This window comes from Zootermopsis nevadensis, unplaced genomic scaffold (assembly GCF_977971745.1).
Source record: "Zootermopsis nevadensis isolate Lab colony 2312 unplaced genomic scaffold, Znev_1.0 Znev_ptg000016l, whole genome shotgun sequence".
In the NCBI taxonomy this organism is placed as follows: domain Eukaryota; kingdom Metazoa; phylum Arthropoda; class Insecta; order Blattodea; family Termopsidae; genus Zootermopsis; species Zootermopsis nevadensis.
The window spans coordinates 454,046-474,916 of NW_028259148.1; the positions used below are offsets into that span (position 1 = coordinate 454,046).

Here is a 20,871-nt window from a genome sequence, read left to right on the forward strand (position 1 = left end):
GATCCGAGAATCCAGATTTTTCATGGACAGACTGAGAAACACCACGGAACACCGATTGTTAATCGGCCTATTTTCGTAATCGGCAACCCGGAATTCGAAGTAAGACTGCTACTTACGAGACAGCGGTTTTTAGGTATGGACTGGACTGGCGGAATTAAACCCAACAGACGTTCAAAATGTCACACCGAACATTTCGACATGTCCACTGGCACAGCAATCCTCAGAGTCGCGTGTTATCGTATTTCAGTTGCTGTCATAACAATGTCGCCTCGCGTATTCGTAACTGCCGTCACTTGAGCTGATATTCAAAACACACGAAGTACCAACAATGACTATTATTCAAATTTTATTATCCCCGTGATTTATGTATGAGTACCTTCGTCTGAGTAATTTACTTAAAATAAGCGTTCTTTAATTTGTACGTATTTACAGAACACGATAAATCCGTTACATGAAGACTGCTGTAGTCTGGTGGAAGTTTACGGACGTTTCAGAGGTCCTTCCTGCCTACAACATCGGAGTAAGCACCTCTTAGACGTCCGTCGATGTTACCGTACTTCGTGACACAACATCGAGGAACACAGCCTTCTGCTTGTGTGTTCCAGGTTCCAGGGCAGAGACGTCGCCATCAAAACTGTGAACCTCAACGGACACGACATCCAAGAGTGTCAGGAGAAGCAGAAAGCTTCTGGCCCAGGGGCGTCACTTCCGGTCTGCTACAGAAGGGCGGCTGCCAAGATCCTCAAGGAGCTAATACTGCTGACGGAACTAGCTCACGACAACATTGTTCAGGTAGGTCCCAGCCGTCTTGACATTCTTGCCGAGGGCCGTGCGTGGATTCTCTGGATCGCATTCAGCCCTTCATCTGTCTTCTCCCAAATAGGCTCGCTGTTTGTTTGTTTCGACGAGCGATGACGGACGATTTGGTTCCAAATTAAGGCTTTGACCGGGATGTTCTTTTGTTAAATCTTATGTGGTACCGCCTGATTCGACTTCTAATGGTTAAGTGAAGTGCTTTCTTCGCGGTACAGTCTGGATTCGTAAATATTATGAAGACGAGCTTCGGCTTCAAAGGGTTAACCAGCTGATTTTCGTAATGGTGAGGTGTAGTGTTTTCTTCGCGGTATGGACTGAATTCATAAATAATATTCAGACGATCTTCGGCTTCAAAGGGTTAATATGAATGCGTTTGTTCTGTCTGCGAACTGAATTTAAACACGGGTTTTCGAGTTTTCCTACGCGTCTGGCTGCCCGGAGCTAAGTCCGTCTTGACGATCTAACGCGCATGTCTGATTGAACTTTCAGTCTGACCCATAAGAGAATGCACCCGACTCTTGAGAACTTAAGCTGACTTAAAGGCAGTGGGATGGACGTACGAGGGCTTCGTGGCTGCTACCGGGTGGCCAGAGACTTTCTTGCCGGCCACGTTGAAGGAGAGCGCGCAGTGGCGGATTATAAATGCATGGGGGATCTCGTCAGACGTTTATTTTCGGTAGAGCAGTCAGGAATTACGTCGTCGTGTGCCTGTTTGTTCCGGGCCCAGGGGTCTCCAAAAAGCGATAAAACTCTCGTCTCCCTCTTTGTTTTATGTGTTTCAGTTGGCACTGCAGATATTTAATGAAAACGTCCGAGGCGTAACAATAAAAACCCGAAGCCTCACGCCATTACATTCTAGTTGTCTCGTTCCCGACGGTTGGGGGGGGGGGGGCATAATTAGAAATTGCGAATCAGTTCGTGAAGTGACTTCTTACGGCGGAAAACGGCGTCTTAAGGGATGAAAGTCTGAAGGAAATAAGATTTCATGTTCTCACGGCGCGGAGGATAAAGACGGTTGTCATCTGGGCGATCGCCCTGATGATGGAAACATAAAGCACCTCCGAAACGTCGGTGAACTTGTACCAGACTTCACGGCGCAACATTCCAGCCAACTCCACCACTTTGATGGTGTTCAGTGTTCGGGTTGTAGGCCCCTCAGCCATTATAAGGCAGACGTGTTATTAAAACGGTAATCTCATCTGGGAACAGCGAAATGAGAGGGGCGAGAGGTCGTGTTCTTTTCTGGAAAGAGTTGGAAATCTGGCAAGACAGCGCCGCCTGGCGCTGCTGTGTTTACACAGCCGTGTAATCGATCCTCCCCCCTCCCCCCAGCGACTGCAGCACCTCTCATTACGCTCAATGTAGACCTCGTTCTTGTGTTGCAAAATTAGTTGTAACCTCATTGAAGTTCGGGAGTCGCTGTCCCGTGACGTTAAGGAACAGCCACGTCGCCTGATGTGGGGATAAGGTCGAGCGAGAGATTGGAAAATGAGCCTTATTGTCACACGCGCATGATTGGAATTCTGCTATAAGCACGTCTGAACATCTGCGGTTGTAAATAGTACGTTATTATTGATGTTCAAAAACGTAACTTTTTAGGAGATGGAATTTCTGTTTTGTACGAATATATTTACTGGCTTACCCTCTGAAGCCCAGAGGAGGAACCTCGTAGCGTCATGTCGGCTTAGACACTTTTTTACAAGAATTTTAGGACGAAACGTCGTCTACTTTTTAATCTTACGACAGGAAATTACGAAATTCAACCCGGTGTGTGTGTGTGTGTGGGGGGGGGGGCAGTGGACCGTCGTGATGGAAGGAGTTCTTTTAAAACGTGCATGTAAGTCACCCCGTCCGCGACTTCAGATAAACTTTTTCTTTTCGAGTTTGTTCCGAGAGTAAATGTGTTTTCTCTGCTGTCCGTAGAAGCTTTTACCCCGTGGCCACGAAGACCAATTATAAAGCCTCAGTCCGTTTGCTGCGTCAGTGGTCTAGCTGAGTGCTTTCTTTGGAAGCCGAAGGGGTGTACTGGAACGCAGAATTGGCTACGAGGTGTGAAAATTAGTCTCGCGCCCCGGCAGAGGGCGACAGACCGAGGAGGAACGTCTAAAACTGTTCCTTTAGACTTCGTCATCGCATAAAATTACAAAATCTAAAACGATTCAAAAGCCGTGGAGGTCAGTAATTTCAAATGCGTTTTTGAAGAATCACGTCGCAAAGAATTTTATCAGAATTTGGACTTTTTAAAAAGACGGTTCTGAACTTTCGGATTTCCCCGAGAAAATTATTTTCGTCGATCAGATTAACAGCCAGAGGGCCGAAGGCAGGAGGAACGTAATGGGTGTCTATTAATTGCTTTCACCACAGCTCAAGACTTAATCGTTGATGATCCAAGTAATTTTCTTCCTTTGACATCGTTGAATTATGAACTTTTTTATTTATTTATTTAGTGTTCTGTCTGACGACAGGTCCATATGAACAGGATCCTTCCATCCTTTTCTCGGACTGGGACCTGTTCATATACGTTCTTGGCAGATGATCCAGAAGTGGTTTGCCATTGCCTTCTTCTGTGTGTGAATGGAGTAATTGTTGGGATGCCACGGAGGAAAACTCCGTGTTGCCTAGACCACGGCCTTGCCCAACACAAGTTATAAATTCGGGCACCGCCGGGAATCGAACCCGAGACCCAAGGATTCGTAATGAATGTGTGTGAAGGCAAAGTTATCGGGAAATGCCACCTCAGTTGGCGAATTCTCAGATTCACACGTACACAAAACGCGTAGCAGGATAACAGCATAAGCCTTACAGTGTGCGCGGATCCGGTTATCGGATCTTGGGGTCCAGTTCGACTTCCTCACTGGCGGACTTGAAGCTCAGACCGGTTTAGCATCAGCTCTGTTGCCAATTAAGAAATGGCATTCCAGACAAACCCCATATAGCAGAGTCCTTGAGAAGCTGATAGTTGCTCAGACAGTCAAGCAGTTCCCCGAATTTTATGGAAACTGAAGGTTAATTATCTTCTTCGCGCGTCATCAGAACTGAACCCTATACCCCGCGAGATGAACCCCTCGTATTTATTTAAGATCCATTTTAATATTGTCCCTGTGTCAATGTTTTGGTCTCGCAAGGTGACTCTTTCGGCGGTTTTGTAATGCATTTCTCATCTCAACCATGCGTGCTGCATGCAACACTCATCGTTTGATCTGGTCTCGCCGGTGATGATTGGTGGGGAACAGAAATTATGAAGCCCAGACGATGGATGACCTTTGAGAAGGTTTTTCCTCGTCACCTCCGAGTTCGCTGTCGAGGGAACTGTGGAGTGCAAGAAGGGCGCACGTCGTGGTCCGCATTCCAAGTTAAACGCGGGTTATCTCGTAGAGGGGCTGACACGTCACTGAACAAACAAAACAAACAATTTTCAGGACCAACCTATAATTTGCAGGTTTGCAGGTAGTCACGTGACAGGGGGTGAAAGGCAGGACCTAGCAGGTGAACCGGGGGGGGGGGGGGGGTACCCGATTCGAACCACAAGGTTCAGCATAACTGGTTCTTCGATATTTGATTGTTCGAGAACGCTTATTCAAATGCAAATGCGACGAGTATTCTTTGCCCTGATGATGGAGCCAGGAAGCGCATCTGAAACGTCGACTACACGGCCCAGTGACCAAGGAGACGGCCGTGAGAATCTCAAATCTGCCTAGGAGGGGGCCTCTGACTCAAAATTGCGTTTGACGTAATCCGTTCTTGTACGCAGATCACCAGAGCGTCGAGTGGCAGGATGATGCGTGAATCATGAATTCGGAACGATTCGGAAGGAAGCGGTCGAGACCTATTTTAAGATGTTTACCCAAAGTTTCTCCGCAGAGACAGGATAATAACGAGAAACCGCAGGAAGATGGCTAACTTCTGGGTTGTTGCGCCGTGAAGTCTGGTAGATGTTTACCGACGTTTCAGAGGTCGTTGCTGCCGCCATCATCAGGGCGTCGTGTGCGCTCTGTAGATCTTTGAAAGGGAGTAAGCGGACTCCGAAATACCTCCTCGACCCTTGTCTCTCCTGACATTTGGCCCAGGGGCAGTGGTTTAGGACCGGGGTGAGGATTCTCGTAAATTCACAAATGGCCTTGGCGTTCATCGGCTCTTAACAGGACAAACCATGAAGTCAAGTGTTGGCTAAGAAGTGGTCGGGCCTTGGGCGAAACTCCTGTGCTGGAAGGACAGTCAAGGTCAAAAACGGAGGGGGGGGGGACAGTACGCCGTTTATCAACTCATAAATAAAAATGAACGAGGGTTCGGGAGGTTCGGCTGACTTATGGGAGTGTTCAGCACTACAAAGTCCTCGAGATACAAGATGGGGCGTATTTTATTTGCGTCCTACACTCTGTGCAACAGAAATCCAGCTCGTGGAAGATTTCCACGTTCCAAACCGGAAGTAATGTATCTGCGCTGTTATCTCGATGTGTTTATCCGCATTTGGCTTCGGTCTGCATCCCGTTAATTACCAAAGTGAACATCGGTTTCAGCGTACCTAAAATTTTCCTGCTCCCATTTATATTTGCATTCTTAAATATTATTTTGTTCAGCCTCACGACGTCGGAATCAACGCACGTCCTTGCCTTCGACAAGTTCCCACTCCGATATAAAAGGCGTCGACTGGCATTAGACAGCAGAAGGTGACAGGAAAGACGCCTCGTACTCATCCCAAAACAAAGATCATTTCTTTGGCCACCAGAGGCAAGGTTTTTTGAACAGCTCAAAAATGTCAGGGTGGAAGCTGTTTGGCTCTGACCTTTGATTGATGTCAGACCACTTCAGACATGATTTTATCTCTCGAAGGTGGAACTTCCGTCGTGGCACTTACAATCATTATTATTCCGTTTTCCACCACGACGACCTCTCCCAGCAGCTGTGTGCTTTCACAGGAACTGGGCGGGGTGTGGGGTGTGTGAAGGGTTTGTTTGTGTTACTAATTGGTGCGTTCAATCATCTCGGGCGCCCTCAGACTCCTTCCTTGTTACATTGTTTCCAGCGAGGTCAACAAGCCTCCTGGATAATGGAATTACTTGCCTTGTTCTTCATTTCTCCCAGCCTTAATTTGGTTTTTACTCTACTCCTCCCACACACTCACGAGGAGCTCTTGCGCGGTCGAAAGGCGCCTCGAAAGTATGGACTATCGATAGTCGCCTTCGCCTTCACCATCTCCACTTCACGTAATTAATGACGATTTCTTTTTTACTACATATTTTGATGTAGCGTCACGTATTGGTGATCATTTGACGTCAAGGGACCAACATCGGACATGTTCATATTTTAGATCTGTTTAGCTTTGGAGCACACTAGCCCTGATGATGGAGGCAGCAGGGACATTCGAAACGTCAAACTCCTACCAGACTACACGGAGCTAAACCCAGAAGACAGCCATCTTAGGAGTTACCGCCTGAGAATCTCAAATCGTGCTAAATTTATGAGAATGTTCATTTTGTCATTGGCTTTATGTGCGCATGCTCAGCGGAAACTCCAGCCAGTGAGCTTGATCCAAAAGCTGGAAGGACCCGTGAGGTTGTTCCCCGGCTAAGCAAGGAACCATTTGTCAGTGTCAAATTATGTCCAAGTATTTATAAAGCGTGCCCCGAAATTGCATTAGTACCAACTGTGCTCAGAGACAGCTGACACCTTGCTTTCTTCCATATGAAATGGCGCAGAACAGAGTGTTTAAAAATGCAGTTCCCTTCCTCGTGAAGTTTGGACGGCCTTTGTGAAGTCCTGGCTCTCGGGACGAGGGAGATGTCAGACCACGCGGATGGCCACTGCCCACTGACCGAATGTGGCGTAGTTCAAGTGAGGTCTTTCGTTAATTTTAACATCTCTTTTGTTTCCTGTGCTGTCTTTTAAAATAATTGATCCAAAGTGGACATGTGTGTAACTATGGCAACGGTGCGCAAAATAGGCCAACCTCGAAGTTTCCTTTTCTAGAAATCAATGGATGTCACAAGGGGAAAAGAAAAAAAGTGACAGATATTGGACAAACGACGCTGAAAAATTGACGAGAAAATTCGGTTTCGGATCAAGACATTTCTGTACTGCTTTTCAGACGTCAAATATTTTCGGAGATTCTCCGTGAGATTTCTTGTTCGCGCGGAAATCTAATTTGGAAACAGAATATGAATAATGCCAGAAAAATCTCTCTCCTCATGCAAACTGAAATTTAAATTGAATTCGCCAAAGCATTCGTTTCGACGCATTTAAAATCTGTTTCTGCAAGCCACAGCTCGAAATTAGAGAAGAAAATTAAGAAAGTTTGTTCCTCGCTTACGATAGAATATTTTCGTTTCCGCCATCATCTTCGTAATTTCCTACGCGATTATTAGACCGTGGATCTATTAGTATGGAAATACACAAACTGCTCAACTATTAGTAGACCTATGAACATATTTTACGAAGAAAAACCTATCAGATGTATAAAAAATGTAATTAAAAGTCCAGACAGATGTTGATTTTAAAATAACACTTTAGTTTTAAAAACTACGGGTGGTGACAGAGTCGCTGAGCGGCTGAAACCCTGAAGATGGGGACAGTATGTTCTCCGAAACGTCGGACCCTCTACAAATGTTTTTGATGAAATGACTTCAGCGGGTGTCGTGTCCCTGGTCCTGCCGAGTTTCAAATGTCTGGGCGTTTGTAAATATTAACATTTCTAGTTTATTCCCGAAATTAGCTCGCGGGTCACACACTTGTGGGAGTTCAGCGGACTGCGCATTCCTCGTCACTGCTTTATAACGTTACTGTTCTTTTCAATAGATTGATTTAGAGTAGGCCTGCAAGCCAGACAAGGAGGAATGACGTCTGGCAGAACACCAAAGCCTCGTTCCGCATTCACCTACACCGTCCATCGCCAGTGGTCACCTTTGACACGCAATGACGGAAACTGGACCTCACATAGAGGTTCTTGGCTGCTGTCAGAATGGTGAAGGCATTTCTGGCACTCCCTGTTTCCTTCTAGTTCTGTGTGATGTGGTAATCGGAAATTTGGAGCACGTACGACGAGGAAGTCCATGCATGTTTGCTGGCCACAACTGCAGCCGTGTGTGGCTTCGACTCGGCGGTCATGCAGCCCCCTGTCCCGTTTTAAGATTCCGGACGTGTTCTCCGTCGGCCGTATGGTCCAGGGTTGCTGAGTGAGGAGGAATCTTTTCCTCCCACGTACTCCGCGGTGTTCAGAATCCACAAGAAGCTCGTTAGAAGACGAACAACGATCAAGGGCGAAGTCTCTAATGATCGAAGGACGGAGTAAATCATGATCACATTCCCCAATTCCTTTTCGCTTCTTCAACGAAATTTTACGCGCGCGCTGTCAAATGCCGAGTCGCATCCTTGTCGTTCGCAGAATCCTCATCAGAGGCTGCTGCTTCGAGAACCCAACCAGTCACTCTATAAGCGGTGTAATTCTTTTGTCAACGTGTGTTATAAATTGCGCTTTTCCTAATTATCCCCCCTTCCCCCCCCAATTTTTTTTCTTCTACATGTAACTGCGGAACTTCCTTGCACTTCCCGATTTGAAGAAGTTCACGGACGCTCACCGAAGGACATGAACCCTGTCTTTGTTCGTAAAATAATGAAAGTGATTGGGGATTTCTCGTTGCTGCTCAACTGATGTAGGTTACATCGTTCGTGATCAATCGATAATACACCCACCCCCTCTAGCTCCGTTCTTTCAAACTTCCATTAGGAAGTTCCGGTAAGTTTTAAACGTATGCGTCTGATAGAAACTCCTTTAGATTATAAAGCGTAGGAAGGAAGGTTTATCATTTAAGACCAGCAATAAACCGGACGCTCCCTTTGTTAAGACCAGACTCGTATGGATCATGACAAAATTCTCATCAATATTAATTAACACGAGCTTCTCCGTTAGCTATGGACCGGAAGAGCGGGTCCAGTGGCGTTTGTTTCCGGCTGTTAGTACGTCATCGAGAGGTCGATGTCGTCACCGGCTAACCCGCCCAGATACGCCTCTGTGAGGCGGTGAGCAAGTTGTCGATGTTCTTGTGGGCTTGACACCCCGTACACTCGCAGGAAGATACCAAGCTTTCGGAGAAACATACTGTTGCCTAGTTCAGGGCTGGAAATGGATAGAGTATGTCTCTCTCATTCTACCGACACTTCAGGGTCACTGGATTGTCACTTTGCATTGAAATGGAGACAGCAATAATGGCCGAAACGTCGTCAACACAGCTCACATGTACACGGTGCCATATCAAAAGAAAAATCAAGATTCGCTTCCGTCCAGTGAAATCCCGTGCGTCATTTTCTCTTGTTAATCTTTCATCGGAGTTTCTGCTTCGTTCCTTCATGATTATTTGCTCGCTGTGCCGTGTGTCCCCTGCTTATTACAGACAGTGGCTTACAGCTCAGCTGCCTAACATTTCCTTGGAGGATGTTTGATTATGAGTGTAATTCATGATTTAAATTCCAACCTCATTTGCATGCTTTGTGCTGCCCCCTCCAGAGCAGCACTTGGGGCCATGCCTCATGTTATTAATTCATCTCTAAATGCCTCATGCCTCATGTATTGTTAATATTGCCCCTGGCTGGTGCACTGTGCTCCACACGACGCTCTGCGTCTGCGCAGAAGCGAATGTTCTGGGCCGTGTTTATTACCCGTGCCAGTTCAAAGAAGTTATTTCAATAGTTCCTGAGATATTGTCTGACGTTTCGAAGGGGTTTACTGCCTCCTTCATCAGGGCGACGTCCTTATAAGGCCTCTGAGGATTTAAGAATATTTTAAAGACTTGTCTGTCGTAAATAAGAAGATGGTAAGAAGCTTATTGCTGCTGGCTCTCTGCAGATACGCAGCGGGCGGCAGTTCGTCGGCGGACCCATCAAATTTCCGCCGAGGCCACCCGGGGCAGGAAACGGTAAACATGGAGCGCCATTTTCGCTTCTCGCTGCACCGTAAATCACAAATAATTGTGCTCCGAAAGTCGAAGTCTGATCGCCCATTTTCTAAGGCGCTGCTACGACTCCATCGGCCAGGAGGCGTGTTCTTGTGAGCGCTGACGACCTGACAGGGACCTTGTTTGGCGTCTCTCTCTCTCTCTCTCTCTCTCTCTCTCTCGGAAGCTTCGGTTTTGTGGACAAATTGACAGACGCGGGGATAAGAAAGAATTAATTAAAAGAGAAGTGGAGCGAATTGTTTCAATGATTTTTATGATGACGAACCTGAATTGGAGAACGGTCCTAGGTTGTAGATATGAGGATATTATTAAAATTAATTCTGATTTAGTGTGATGAATTCGTCTGACTCCAGAGAGACGGATGTAACCGATCTGATCATATCCCCCCCGTCGGTAACCTCCCCCATTTCGGAATGCACGAAACGTCCTCTTGCGATGGACTGTGGGCCGAAACGTAAAATCATGACGCAGGCTGCAGGCATGTCTATTAAAAAAGAGCCCGATGGCTCGGCATGTGGAGAGAGAGAGAGAGGCGAGATGAAAATAATTGAAAATTTCGAAGCGTGTATGTCGCTTCGCGTTTCCCCCCTGTGGTTGTGTGTGTATGGGGGGGGGGTGCTTCAGGAAACACCGTGACAGTGGAGCATTCCCCGCGAAAGTGGGGTAAGTCTAATTAATTAGAGAGAAAATCGAAATGAGAAAATTATTTAATGATTAGTAAGGCGACGCGTAATTTCGTTCATTAAAATTTTGTGTAATTGTATATTAATTGCTTATCCCAGAGCTTTGTATCAATATTTCACTGAATACACGAGGTTAAGTTGTCCCAGTTCGAAGTTAACTCACAAAAACACCGGTTTCAATAAAATTAACTCGAATTTGAAGCTGCTTGGAGGCGAAATGGGATTTGGTCCAAACCTATAATCCACTGTAGCCACATTTTCAAAGTAAAACTTCTGTCATCTACGTATAACTGGGGGAAAACAGAGCTGGAAGTTTCCCTTGACGCAATTCTGTGCCGTAAAATGAAAAAATAAAAAAAGGTTTGTGTTCATGTTGTGACTTATCCGAACGTAACTGCGTCATAAAATGGAGCCCGAGGAAAATCACGGAATCGAGGGCTCTTTTACACGAAATTTTTCATTCTTTTGGGTGGCAGAGGTCAGCCCCTCGTTTGTGTCGGACACTTAAGACACAACGCGCAGAGCAGCACACGACTATGTTTCGGGCCCGTTTTATTATAACTCAGCATTTTTTTTTTTGAAGTTGTGTTCCGGAAGACGAACATCGAAGAACCACGTTAATGAATCAAATATTTTTCACGCTGCACGGAACACATTTAAATGTCACTGTGCGAATTTCACAATTAAACTGAATTCCTTTAAAACTGGGGACAATAAATCTACGGCGCAATGTTTTAAAAAGGGCGTACTTGAAGCCGAAAGCAACACGGAAATTCACCGGCACTCTGGTCATCGCTGTGTTTCATGACGCCCGCTAATGGAAAAACCTTGTCGCTTGCAACATTAAAATTAAAACAAAACGCACGCCTATTCATGGGACAATAACTAAAAAAACTCCCGTTTATCGCGGCATCCATAGGATTTTTTTTTGGGGGGGGGGAGGGGTTAGCGCTGACGAAATTCTTAATTAATGGGCAGGGTTGCTACCTGCCCGTTTATAGCCGTAGTGAATTATTTACAAAGTTTGTTAGTCATTATTTATCTTCTAGATCGTTCTGTTGCTATGAACTGTAATAATTGAAGAAGGGGTTATTTTTTAAAAATCGTCGTAAAAGCCCCCCCCCCCCCGTTTCAGCCACGATTGGTTTTAATTACTGTTTCGTTATTATGTTTCATTCCATCCACCGATGCAGTTACCGTTCGAGATTGGATCTTTTGTGTCGTCCAGGGTAAAGTTTCCAGCTTCTTTCTAACTGCATGTGGACAGATAACTCACGGTTTACAAGAACACCGCCTTCGTCGTCAAACCACTGAAAATCGACTCTAACATTTGTGCCCCCCCCCCAAGGAATCGGCCTGATAACTTCCGAGCTTTTGGCCTCTCAGTCATTTTTGAGAATCCTATTAAGTGATCAAGAGATTCCGGTGTCTACGAAACCTTAAAAGTCTTAGGCATTTTCACACTTAACGCCGTTTTGAAGTACTGAAATTCCTGCGAAATGCTCAAAGGGGAAACCACGAAGTCAGCGGGGTCCCTGCTACTTAGTTGACATTTGCCCTCACACGCGTAATGACGTGTTTCTGAATCAGCGTCTGCAATTGACAGCTGTGATTGGCGTCGTCTCTCCTACGCAGGAGGAGAGGAGCAGGGTCACACAGAAGGGTCTGCGATGCACACAAATCTCTATCGGCGAGGTTAGGATGATTTGGTATTGATATTTCTCACGCAAGCACAGACAAGAACACAGATTGGCAATTTGAGAAATTCGCTCAGTTGGTTACGCCAACCATTCTTCTGAACTCATCACAGATCACGTGAAGTCCCGTGTTAGCAAAGGTTTCATTTTGCTTCGCAGATCTCGTCACATGTTGACCAAACATGAGTCTTTATATCGGCTTCTGGAGCCACTTAATAATTTATTTCAGTCCAATGATGATTAATAACCTGATACATTATTCAATGCAGCAGAATCGTCCTTGAGAATCTAACAGTAGCACAGCTGGGTTAAAAATTATCCGCCTTTTATGGAACTCGAAGTTTAATCACCGTGTGTTTTTTCGACCCCGCTACCAAGCTCTGTCAAGAGCCAAATGAATCCAATCCAAACTCTGTTTCTGTCGGGATCTATTTTAATATTATCCTACCATCCATCGTAGGTTATCCTGATGCAGAGGTTGGTAACATACACCGTTGGCCGACGAAACAGTTGGAACTACATTAACCGCGTAATACAGAACTGGACCAATAAATCAGGGGTTCATGTAAGGGTGGAATGCGGGGTAAATAACGCCGTGCTGTGTTCTGCCACGCCAGGGGTTGTTAATTCCTGTGCAGGGGAAAAAACAGCTGACAGTCACAAAGATTAAACGTTATTTATAAGGGTTGGTAACAGTCACAATTGTACAGCGGAGTGATAAGTTGCGGATGATTACACGCCCGGCTCTGATGATGATGATGATGATGATGATGACCCGGTCTGCCAACAGCTTGTTACACGACGTCAACTGAACAGTAATTGAACCCCATCACTGTATGCAACTGGTCTGAGCAATCTGAACGTCTTATGTAAATACAGACGATCTGAAGTCCAGTGGTAACTATGTGTACCACTCTGCTTTCTTTGCAGTTTCACGAAATTTCGACTCATTTCGCCTCAGTTGTCTGAGCAGTGCCAGTTCACCCTTGAAGATGGCACGACGCTGCGAAAAGACTGGTCGGTACTCGTGAGACACTCGGTATAGTGTGCTGTACGTTAGTGTGGAATGCACGCCGTGGCTTGTTGGCAGTTGGTACGTCGTTGTCGAACACACGACAAGAAATATGTTTCTTGGCCGTGTGCAGGGCGAGGGCATAAATCGGTGGGGTGTTCGTCTAAGTGCTCTGGTACTCTCGTTCCCCCACCTCAGCGGTTTTCGTGAGGCGTGACGACGAGCGTCGGTCTCGTCCTCCGCTCACAGCGGCGTCTTCCCCGAGAGCTTTGCGACTTTCCGCTTGCTTTATGGAGTCGCTTGCTCGTGACTACAATCAATCTTCCGCCGCTGCGTCTCATAAGTGAAGCTGGAAGACGCAGTCTCTTCAGGGCAGCCCTATATGGGCGACCAGCCAGCTACTTCGGAGCGGTTACTGTGTTACGCCCTTCACAGATGTGTAAGAACTTTTCTGTGACAGATTCAAGGACTTCGTCTTCTAAACGAACAAAGTGTGAGCGCTACCACTCCTCTTTCGTGTTGAGGATATTCCGGGTTCGATTATCTTGATCGAGGTTGCCGTCCGGAAAATTCAGGGGAGATGTCTTAAAATTAGCCACGACCGACTGCTTACTCATCGCTGTTAATCGTTAGGATCAGTGTCCACTTGGATTTCCATGTGGCCTCGTTACGTAAAGTAGTTCGCTGAACACTCCGTTTCCAACCTCGTGTTCTTATCTGCTACTAGTGGTAGTCGTCCTCTCAAGAAGTCAGGGAACAGGAAGGAAGGAGCTAAACGAACGAAGATGGCGAAGGAGGAGTCTGGAGCCGCTAATCTACGGCAAGGATCTCTCTCGCTTTCCTCCTCTGGAGGGTCCCAGATGCGGTTTCTTAATTGGTTCCACTGTTTCACAGACTGTAAAGTAGCGAGATGAATGCACTACACCGGACGGGCGTGCTGAGATGATGATGATGATATCGACTCCAGCCTCGGAAATACGTAGGTAACAAGAGACGAGAGGCGTACTAACAGTGGACCGCGACACCCGAACGGAAGTTTCGACAACCGTTAACGCTTCGCCTCTTCTATGAATGACGTTAAAGGAAGAATTTTTGTTGCATCTGCCGACGCCTTCTGTAACATGAACATCTCATGCCCGTTAATGTTCTTCAAGTTGTAACGCAGGTGGCAACCAGCGTTTCGGAGATATATATTGCCTACATCTTCAGGGCTGAAGTGTTAATGGTGATATAGATGGGGGGGCAGCATTTCTTCCCCCCCCTAAACGCTGGTATCAACTTTTGAGTCCACACGGCGTCATAACACAGAAGAACAAAACAGAAAATTATAGTAAAATTTTTAATAATTTTAACCATTGTAATATAAAAATTAAGTAAATTTTAATAAATATGCGGCATGTTTCAGAAGCGGCTGGCAGATTTTAAGTGCTATTTTTTGAGGCCTCTGAGTAGCGGACCGAAACGTCTGGATGTTTACTGACGAACAGAACCACAGCGGATTATTCTCCGTGTCTCAGTTCCTGTGACTCCTTGCTCGCTACCCGGACTTTATAAAGACGCCGAATCCTCCGTCCTTAAATCTTACGTCTTCGCTCCCAACATAGAAATTTCGGAGTTAAACCCCGGACATCTGAGCTTATTGTAATTCTTGACGTAGAAAAGCTGAAACGGGGATGACATTATCTGACGTTTTGCCTGGACCTCGGAGCGTTTCCCCTGTTACATAGTCCTCCTGCGCGTCATTGCCAGGTACATCTGAATGCAACTTAACTTCCGTGATCTACTCTGGCGCACGAATGTTTGCCCGGAAGAATATTGTTACGGCTGAGCCAAGCACCGCTGCTTAGGAGAAACAATAAATGCTTGCAGAATATTAGTAGGGAAACCTCTAGGCAAGAGACCACTCGCGAGACCTAGAAGTGAATGGGATTTTGGCAGAATCAGCGGCGGACTCCTCTGAACACGGTAACGAAACTTGGGATAAAACAGCTGCAGCTGGAAAAAGGGAAAAGATAAATAATCAGATCTACACGTGGGACCGGAAATGCGGTAGATAAAGGCTGAAATTATTACAGGCTGGTAGGAGGAACCACTTAGTGGTACTTGTGTGAATGACAGAAATCAAGCAGTGAAGTTACTCTTACCACGATGTTTGAGCGTTGGAATGATCAATCATCCAGCAGGGGAACACGACGTTTCAGAGGTGCTTGTTCCGGAGTGTGAATGTGATTCAAAGACCGGAAACAAAGTAATGTACGTAAGTTAAATTCCTTTTTGTCCCTGTCTTCAGTAAGATCAGTGTTTTCTTTGTAAACAACCGCCAGATCAAAAGAATTTGTGTGGACTTGTCACTTCGTTGTTATGAAACACTGAAATGTTGGCACGAATGGGCTAATTTTCATGACAAAGGGAATTGAATTGTTCATACGCAAACACGGTTTTCGTTGAACGGAAATTGTGTTCTTAGAAATGGGCGCAAATCCACGTATCCCTGTTTGTGTACCAAGTGTGATCCGCCCCCCGCCCCTCCTCTACCTGCCTTTTGAGATAAGATAAACGCTTCAGTACCTGAGAACGTGACACCAGGCGCAGTGTAATCCAATGTTTCCAGAACAGAGTTCATCTGACAGCAGATTAAAAACTCTGCAACAATTTTTATTAATTTTATTATTATCTGTCGCATACCACCAGTGGTACGCGTGCCACACTTTGAGTAACTGCTGTATTAAGTGGACAAAGTATGACGTAATCGCACACGCAGAGTGACGCAAACCTCGTCAGAAACTGCACCCCTGAAGACTGATTACGTGTGGCCCTGTACCTTTGGAGACCCCTGATGTCTGTCTGTCTGTCTGTCGACGAATGTTTGCTTATTCTACGAAAGCAAACTCATAAAACTGGCATATATTCTGGTTTTCAAATGAAGTAATAAAACCCGAAGGTTTATTTGTTTGTCATTTGACATTTCGGTCGCCAGTTTCCTGGGGGAACAATGTCACAGTATTGTTACTGGGGTGCCTCGCCCCCTTACGGCTCCAGAGGTCTGCTTTCTCGCATGAATAATAATGAATATTCTCTCGTGTCACATCTGGAGTTTCAGCGGCAAGAAACAGCATTTAAATCCCAAACCGTGGTTCGCGAGACCATGTGCTCACCCGTAATGGTCAGTGTACAACACTCCTTCATAAGCTGATAGTCGCTTAACTGTCGAAAAACTCCCAGCATTTATGGAACCCGAAGATTCATTGCCGCGATAACAAAATCCAGCATCTGGGTCCCATCCTGAGTCAGATGCTTCCAGCCCACATCGTATTTCCAAAATCCATTTTAATATTATCATTCCTAGCTCTCTCAAGTGGTCTCTTCCGAAGAGGGAGCATTCGGCGGTGATGCTGTACGAAACCAGTTTTGTTTTGGCTTAATTGTTTTGAAATTTCTTGCCGAGTTAGGAAATGGCGTAGTTTTGTCAAGCAATTTCGTCATCGCTTGAAAAATGTTGCCCAGTTTCCGAGCTTAATGACGTTTCTAAGCGTCCGTTTTACTGCCGATCGTAGCAGGAATTATTAATTCAAAGTTGCATCGTAACTTCTGCGTTACCGAAGACCAAAGCTGCCTCGCTGGTTGTCAAACCACGTCGCTCTATTAATTCTAACCAAATTGGACTCAGTGCATTGACAGATTCAAACTTTGCCGAACCTAAGCAGATATTTTACAGCATATTTCAGTAAAGGCTTGATCTGACACCCGGATCGGTTCACACTTATGTAAGAAAGTTAAGTTAGGTTCAACCACGTAATTTCTTCAATATTTTAATATTATCAGCTGGACCTGTCCGTTGTAAAAGCGATGGCATATTAAAAACAGCTCAGAATTAAAAAAAAAATTCTGTAATGAGTCAGTAGATAAGTTTAATCGTAAGGATTCCTTAATAGAATAAGAAATTGTACGGCGCTGATATGCCAACATATGGCCTGTCTGTCAGCGCAGGATTTACGAGGTGGCTGGGAACATGTTCTGCGCTCCGTGGTGATAAAATCTGACGTTGAGGCGTAAGAATGTGTTGCCTGTGAGGATAGCTCACACTGACGTCCACTCCAAGCGCTTTGCTCTCCGAACGTAACTTATTACATTTCTGATTGCGGAATTATATTTTACTTAAAACACACACAAGGGCTGGTGAGAGGATTTCCGGGGGGGGGGGGGGGTTGATTTTCGTTTGTTGTAAATCGGAGGTTTCTTCAGGCTGTTGCCATGTGTTGACATGCTAAATACACGTCCATTAGCACATCAACGATTAAGCCGCGAAACTGTGTAAGCCCCGCGGATAGACGACGAGCAGCTGACGGGATACAAGTTGGTCGTGTAATTATCGCATTTGCCCCGAGTATCCTTGCGGCGTGACGTGTCTGTTCGTCTGTCTGTCCATCGGCGTGGTTTCGAACTGTATATATCCAAGCAAGAAACAAAAATGGCCCGATTTTAATTTTTTTTTTTACATAAAACTGGAGGGAAGACTGGATGCAGGACTAATATCGTCATAGGAATATTAATGGCCGTGTTTGGAAGAGATCGCATTAAAGCCCAGTGGTAGGTAACTACAGCCTTCCTTAAAATCAGCAAATCTTCATTTGCATTAACGATTTTCGTATGATTCTTACTGTAAACAGCGATTATTTCCTTAAACGGCGTCAACCAGTTGGTCTTTTTAATGGTGAAGTGAAGTGTTTTCTTCGCGGTACGGGCTGAATTATTATGTATTATTTAGACGGGGTTTGGCTTTAAAGGGTTAACCACTCGATCTTTTTAATAGTGAAGTGTTTTCTTCGCGGTACGGGCTGAATTATTATATATTATTTAGACGGGGTTTAAGTTCTCTTCTAGCGAAGTATCAGGAGATAATCTGTTGTTATTAACGATCCACTTTTGAATTATGAAATCTGAAGGCATCGAACCTAGTTGAAGGTTTTCCCGCCACGTGAAGTTAAGTCAGTGTTCCACCGTCAGGAGCAACAACGCGTTCCAGCAGTGACAGACAGACAGACAGACAGACGTGCATGCTAGAGCAGGAAAGCAGAGAACGTTTGCAGCGGATCGTGCTACAGAAAGCAAGCAACAATATGCGAGAATAAGACAATAACGTCTTCGGAAAAGAAGTCATTTGAGGACCAGTTGGACACGCGGTAAATCCTTTTTACTCTTCGTTTTACCTTTTCGTCCATCGTTTATTCGTCTCCCCCTCGCTGTTTTATCTGTCGTATTCTTAGACGTGATCCCGGGCTTAAATCGTGAAGGGTGAGAAGAATGGATTCGACAGATGTGGCAAAGAAACATCCCTTACCGAATCTGCGAAATGCAACGACGCATTGCATAATTGAACGGAATGGTTCCTCTGGGAACCATTGTGGTACCAACCGCGTGAAAAGTTCGAAGCTCTATCTACAGAACAGATCAGAGGCTGGAGACTGGCTCCTTTGTCGAGTCGGCGTGGCGAAGAAAATTTAAAAAAAAAGTAAAATGCCGTGTTTGCGTCCGCAGTTCACTGAAATTATCATTGTATAACATCGTCCTGATGATGGAGGCAGTAAGCACCTCTGAAACGTCGGTAAAATTCTACGTCATGAGTGGGGCCGGGACAATTTTTGTGTTTTTTGCGGGTGTGGAACTTGGTCTTTACCCCCCCCCCCCCCCCCCCCCCGAGGTGAAAACATGTCGTAGTTTAGAAGAAGCCTCGCTGAGGAGGGAATGAGGAAAATACATATTGAAGGGTTAAAAAGTTTATTGTAAAACTTGTTAAATTGTAAATGTTTAAGCACAAAATTCAGCACTTTTTATTTATTTTTTATGTGAAATGGGCTTTAACTGATACGAGTCAGGGTCCAGCGATGACCTTAAATGGCACTGCGGTCTCTCGGGGAGGAGGTGGAAGGGGTGGAAGGCAATTCGTCGTTTAGAGGTTTGAAAATACCTCAACTGAAATGACGTAAGCCACTGGTTTACAAATTCTATCGAGATATCGAAATCACTTCGCCCACCTCGCAGCTGACGGAACTTCGGAGGGTCTTCCACGGCTGTGAACATTTGGCAGTCCCTCTAGGTATCTCGCGTGGCGACGAAGAGTCTACTCCTCTGTTTCCTCATTTTCAGCCAGGCAATCAATTTGATGGCTCCATGTCCCCCCCCCCCCCCCCCCCCAGCAACCCGACCTCCCGTTCTTGAGACACTCAGTGTAATGAACTTCTTTGCTATCGTTTGTTTTCTAATTTGATGATGAACCGTGTCAGATCAGTCGGTAAATTGGTTTCGACTGGACGGAGGGAATTTCTTTTCCTCCGCTGCTAAACCCGGAGCGACTCGGGAGAGCCTTCTCCCAGTGGGACGTCCCTGGGGCAATTACAGGCGGAGAGTGAAGTAGATGAGCCAGCTGCTGCCAATCATGAGGTACAAACTTTGCCTCTGGCGTTACACAGAATTATGACGCGTCTGTAGTGCCAAGAAGTGGCTGTGGCCTATTTTGGGGCTATAACGTCAACATGCTTTAGCAGAGGCTGGAACTACGAGATGTAATCCAGCCCAGTTGCCCTGAAAATGTGACTGCAACTCGTCTGCTTTCCCGCCTTTCCGAACATAATTTTGCGGAGAGTTTAGGATGGCCGATTTCGGGGGGGGGGGGGGGGGGGGGTTCGACGCGGGACCCCCTGAATGCCAAGTCGGAATGCTGACCGCTCGAGGTTCGGTAGTGAAATTTATGCAAAATTTGTAGGGAACGTAAGATCGAGTTGAGAGATGCAAACCTATCGACTGTCTGGCACAAGCCGGGGGGGGGGGGGGGGGTCTTGACATTTCCAGGAACTTGATAAGACGGGTTCACGAAGTGGAAACCTTTCGGTGTGTGGCGCATGCCGGGATGTCACAGAAACACACTCATCCAAACATAAGTCTCTACGTGAACTGACGGTTGTAATAATAAACACGGAATTATTATTAATAAATAATAACTCTGCGAGGGGGCCGGGGGGAGGGGTGTTTACCGTCCTCCTGGATAACCTTCGAGACAGCTTGTTCGGTCACGCGACCTGGAACATGCGATTGCAAGCTCTGCTGTGTGTGACTGACCACCTCACTCTCGTATTATTCCACTGAATGTACAGCGTCTCATCTTCCCCACTTCCAATAACAAACAGCACCACGCGAAGGCTGAAAAGGGGTGAAGTAACTCGCCAGTGCGAGTTTTTTTGCTTATGAAACGACGCCTTCACAACTTTATACGTTTGGGACGTCGAATGAATGTTTCGTGTTACTCTCTTTTACTTACTCCGTTATGAAGATGTCTAGGGTGCGGAGGTATAGAATCCCGCTCCGGCCGGTTTATCTCCGTTTAAAGAGCCGCTGACAGCTATTGGGTAGATCTTTTCGTGGTGGCAAAGTGAACATTTTTGTGTCAGCCGGAAATCAAACCCCGGTCTCTCTCAAAACATCTGACACACACGCACGACGTTATTTCATTGTTCGATGATACCACAGACTCAATTATAAAGGGTTTTCAACATGTGGTTGGTGGCGAAGGGTCAGAGATAAGTAAATAAATTTCTAGCTGTATTTCAGATAATTATCTGTTTAAAAAAACTTCTTCTTGCTTTAAATGATTTGCCGCACACACACGACTGTTATCGCAAAGCCTACAAAAATTGTTCAGGCAGGCAGTGGCGTCAATTATCCGC

The 20,871-nt window shown here is 45.8% G+C and overlaps 1 protein-coding gene across 1 annotated transcript in view; it reads left to right on the top strand.

The window, feature by feature from the left end:
- The window catches only part of LOC110828235 (extracellular tyrosine-protein kinase PKDCC), a 39,464-nt gene that overhangs the window by 1,971 nt on the left and 16,622 nt on the right, over positions 1–20,871 (top strand). Inside the window, exon 2 of the mRNA XM_022060775.2 lies at positions 606–792. Coding sequence (XP_021916467.2) covers positions 606–792 — 187 coding nt within the window. The remainder of the gene's footprint in view (positions 1–605; positions 793–20,871) is intronic.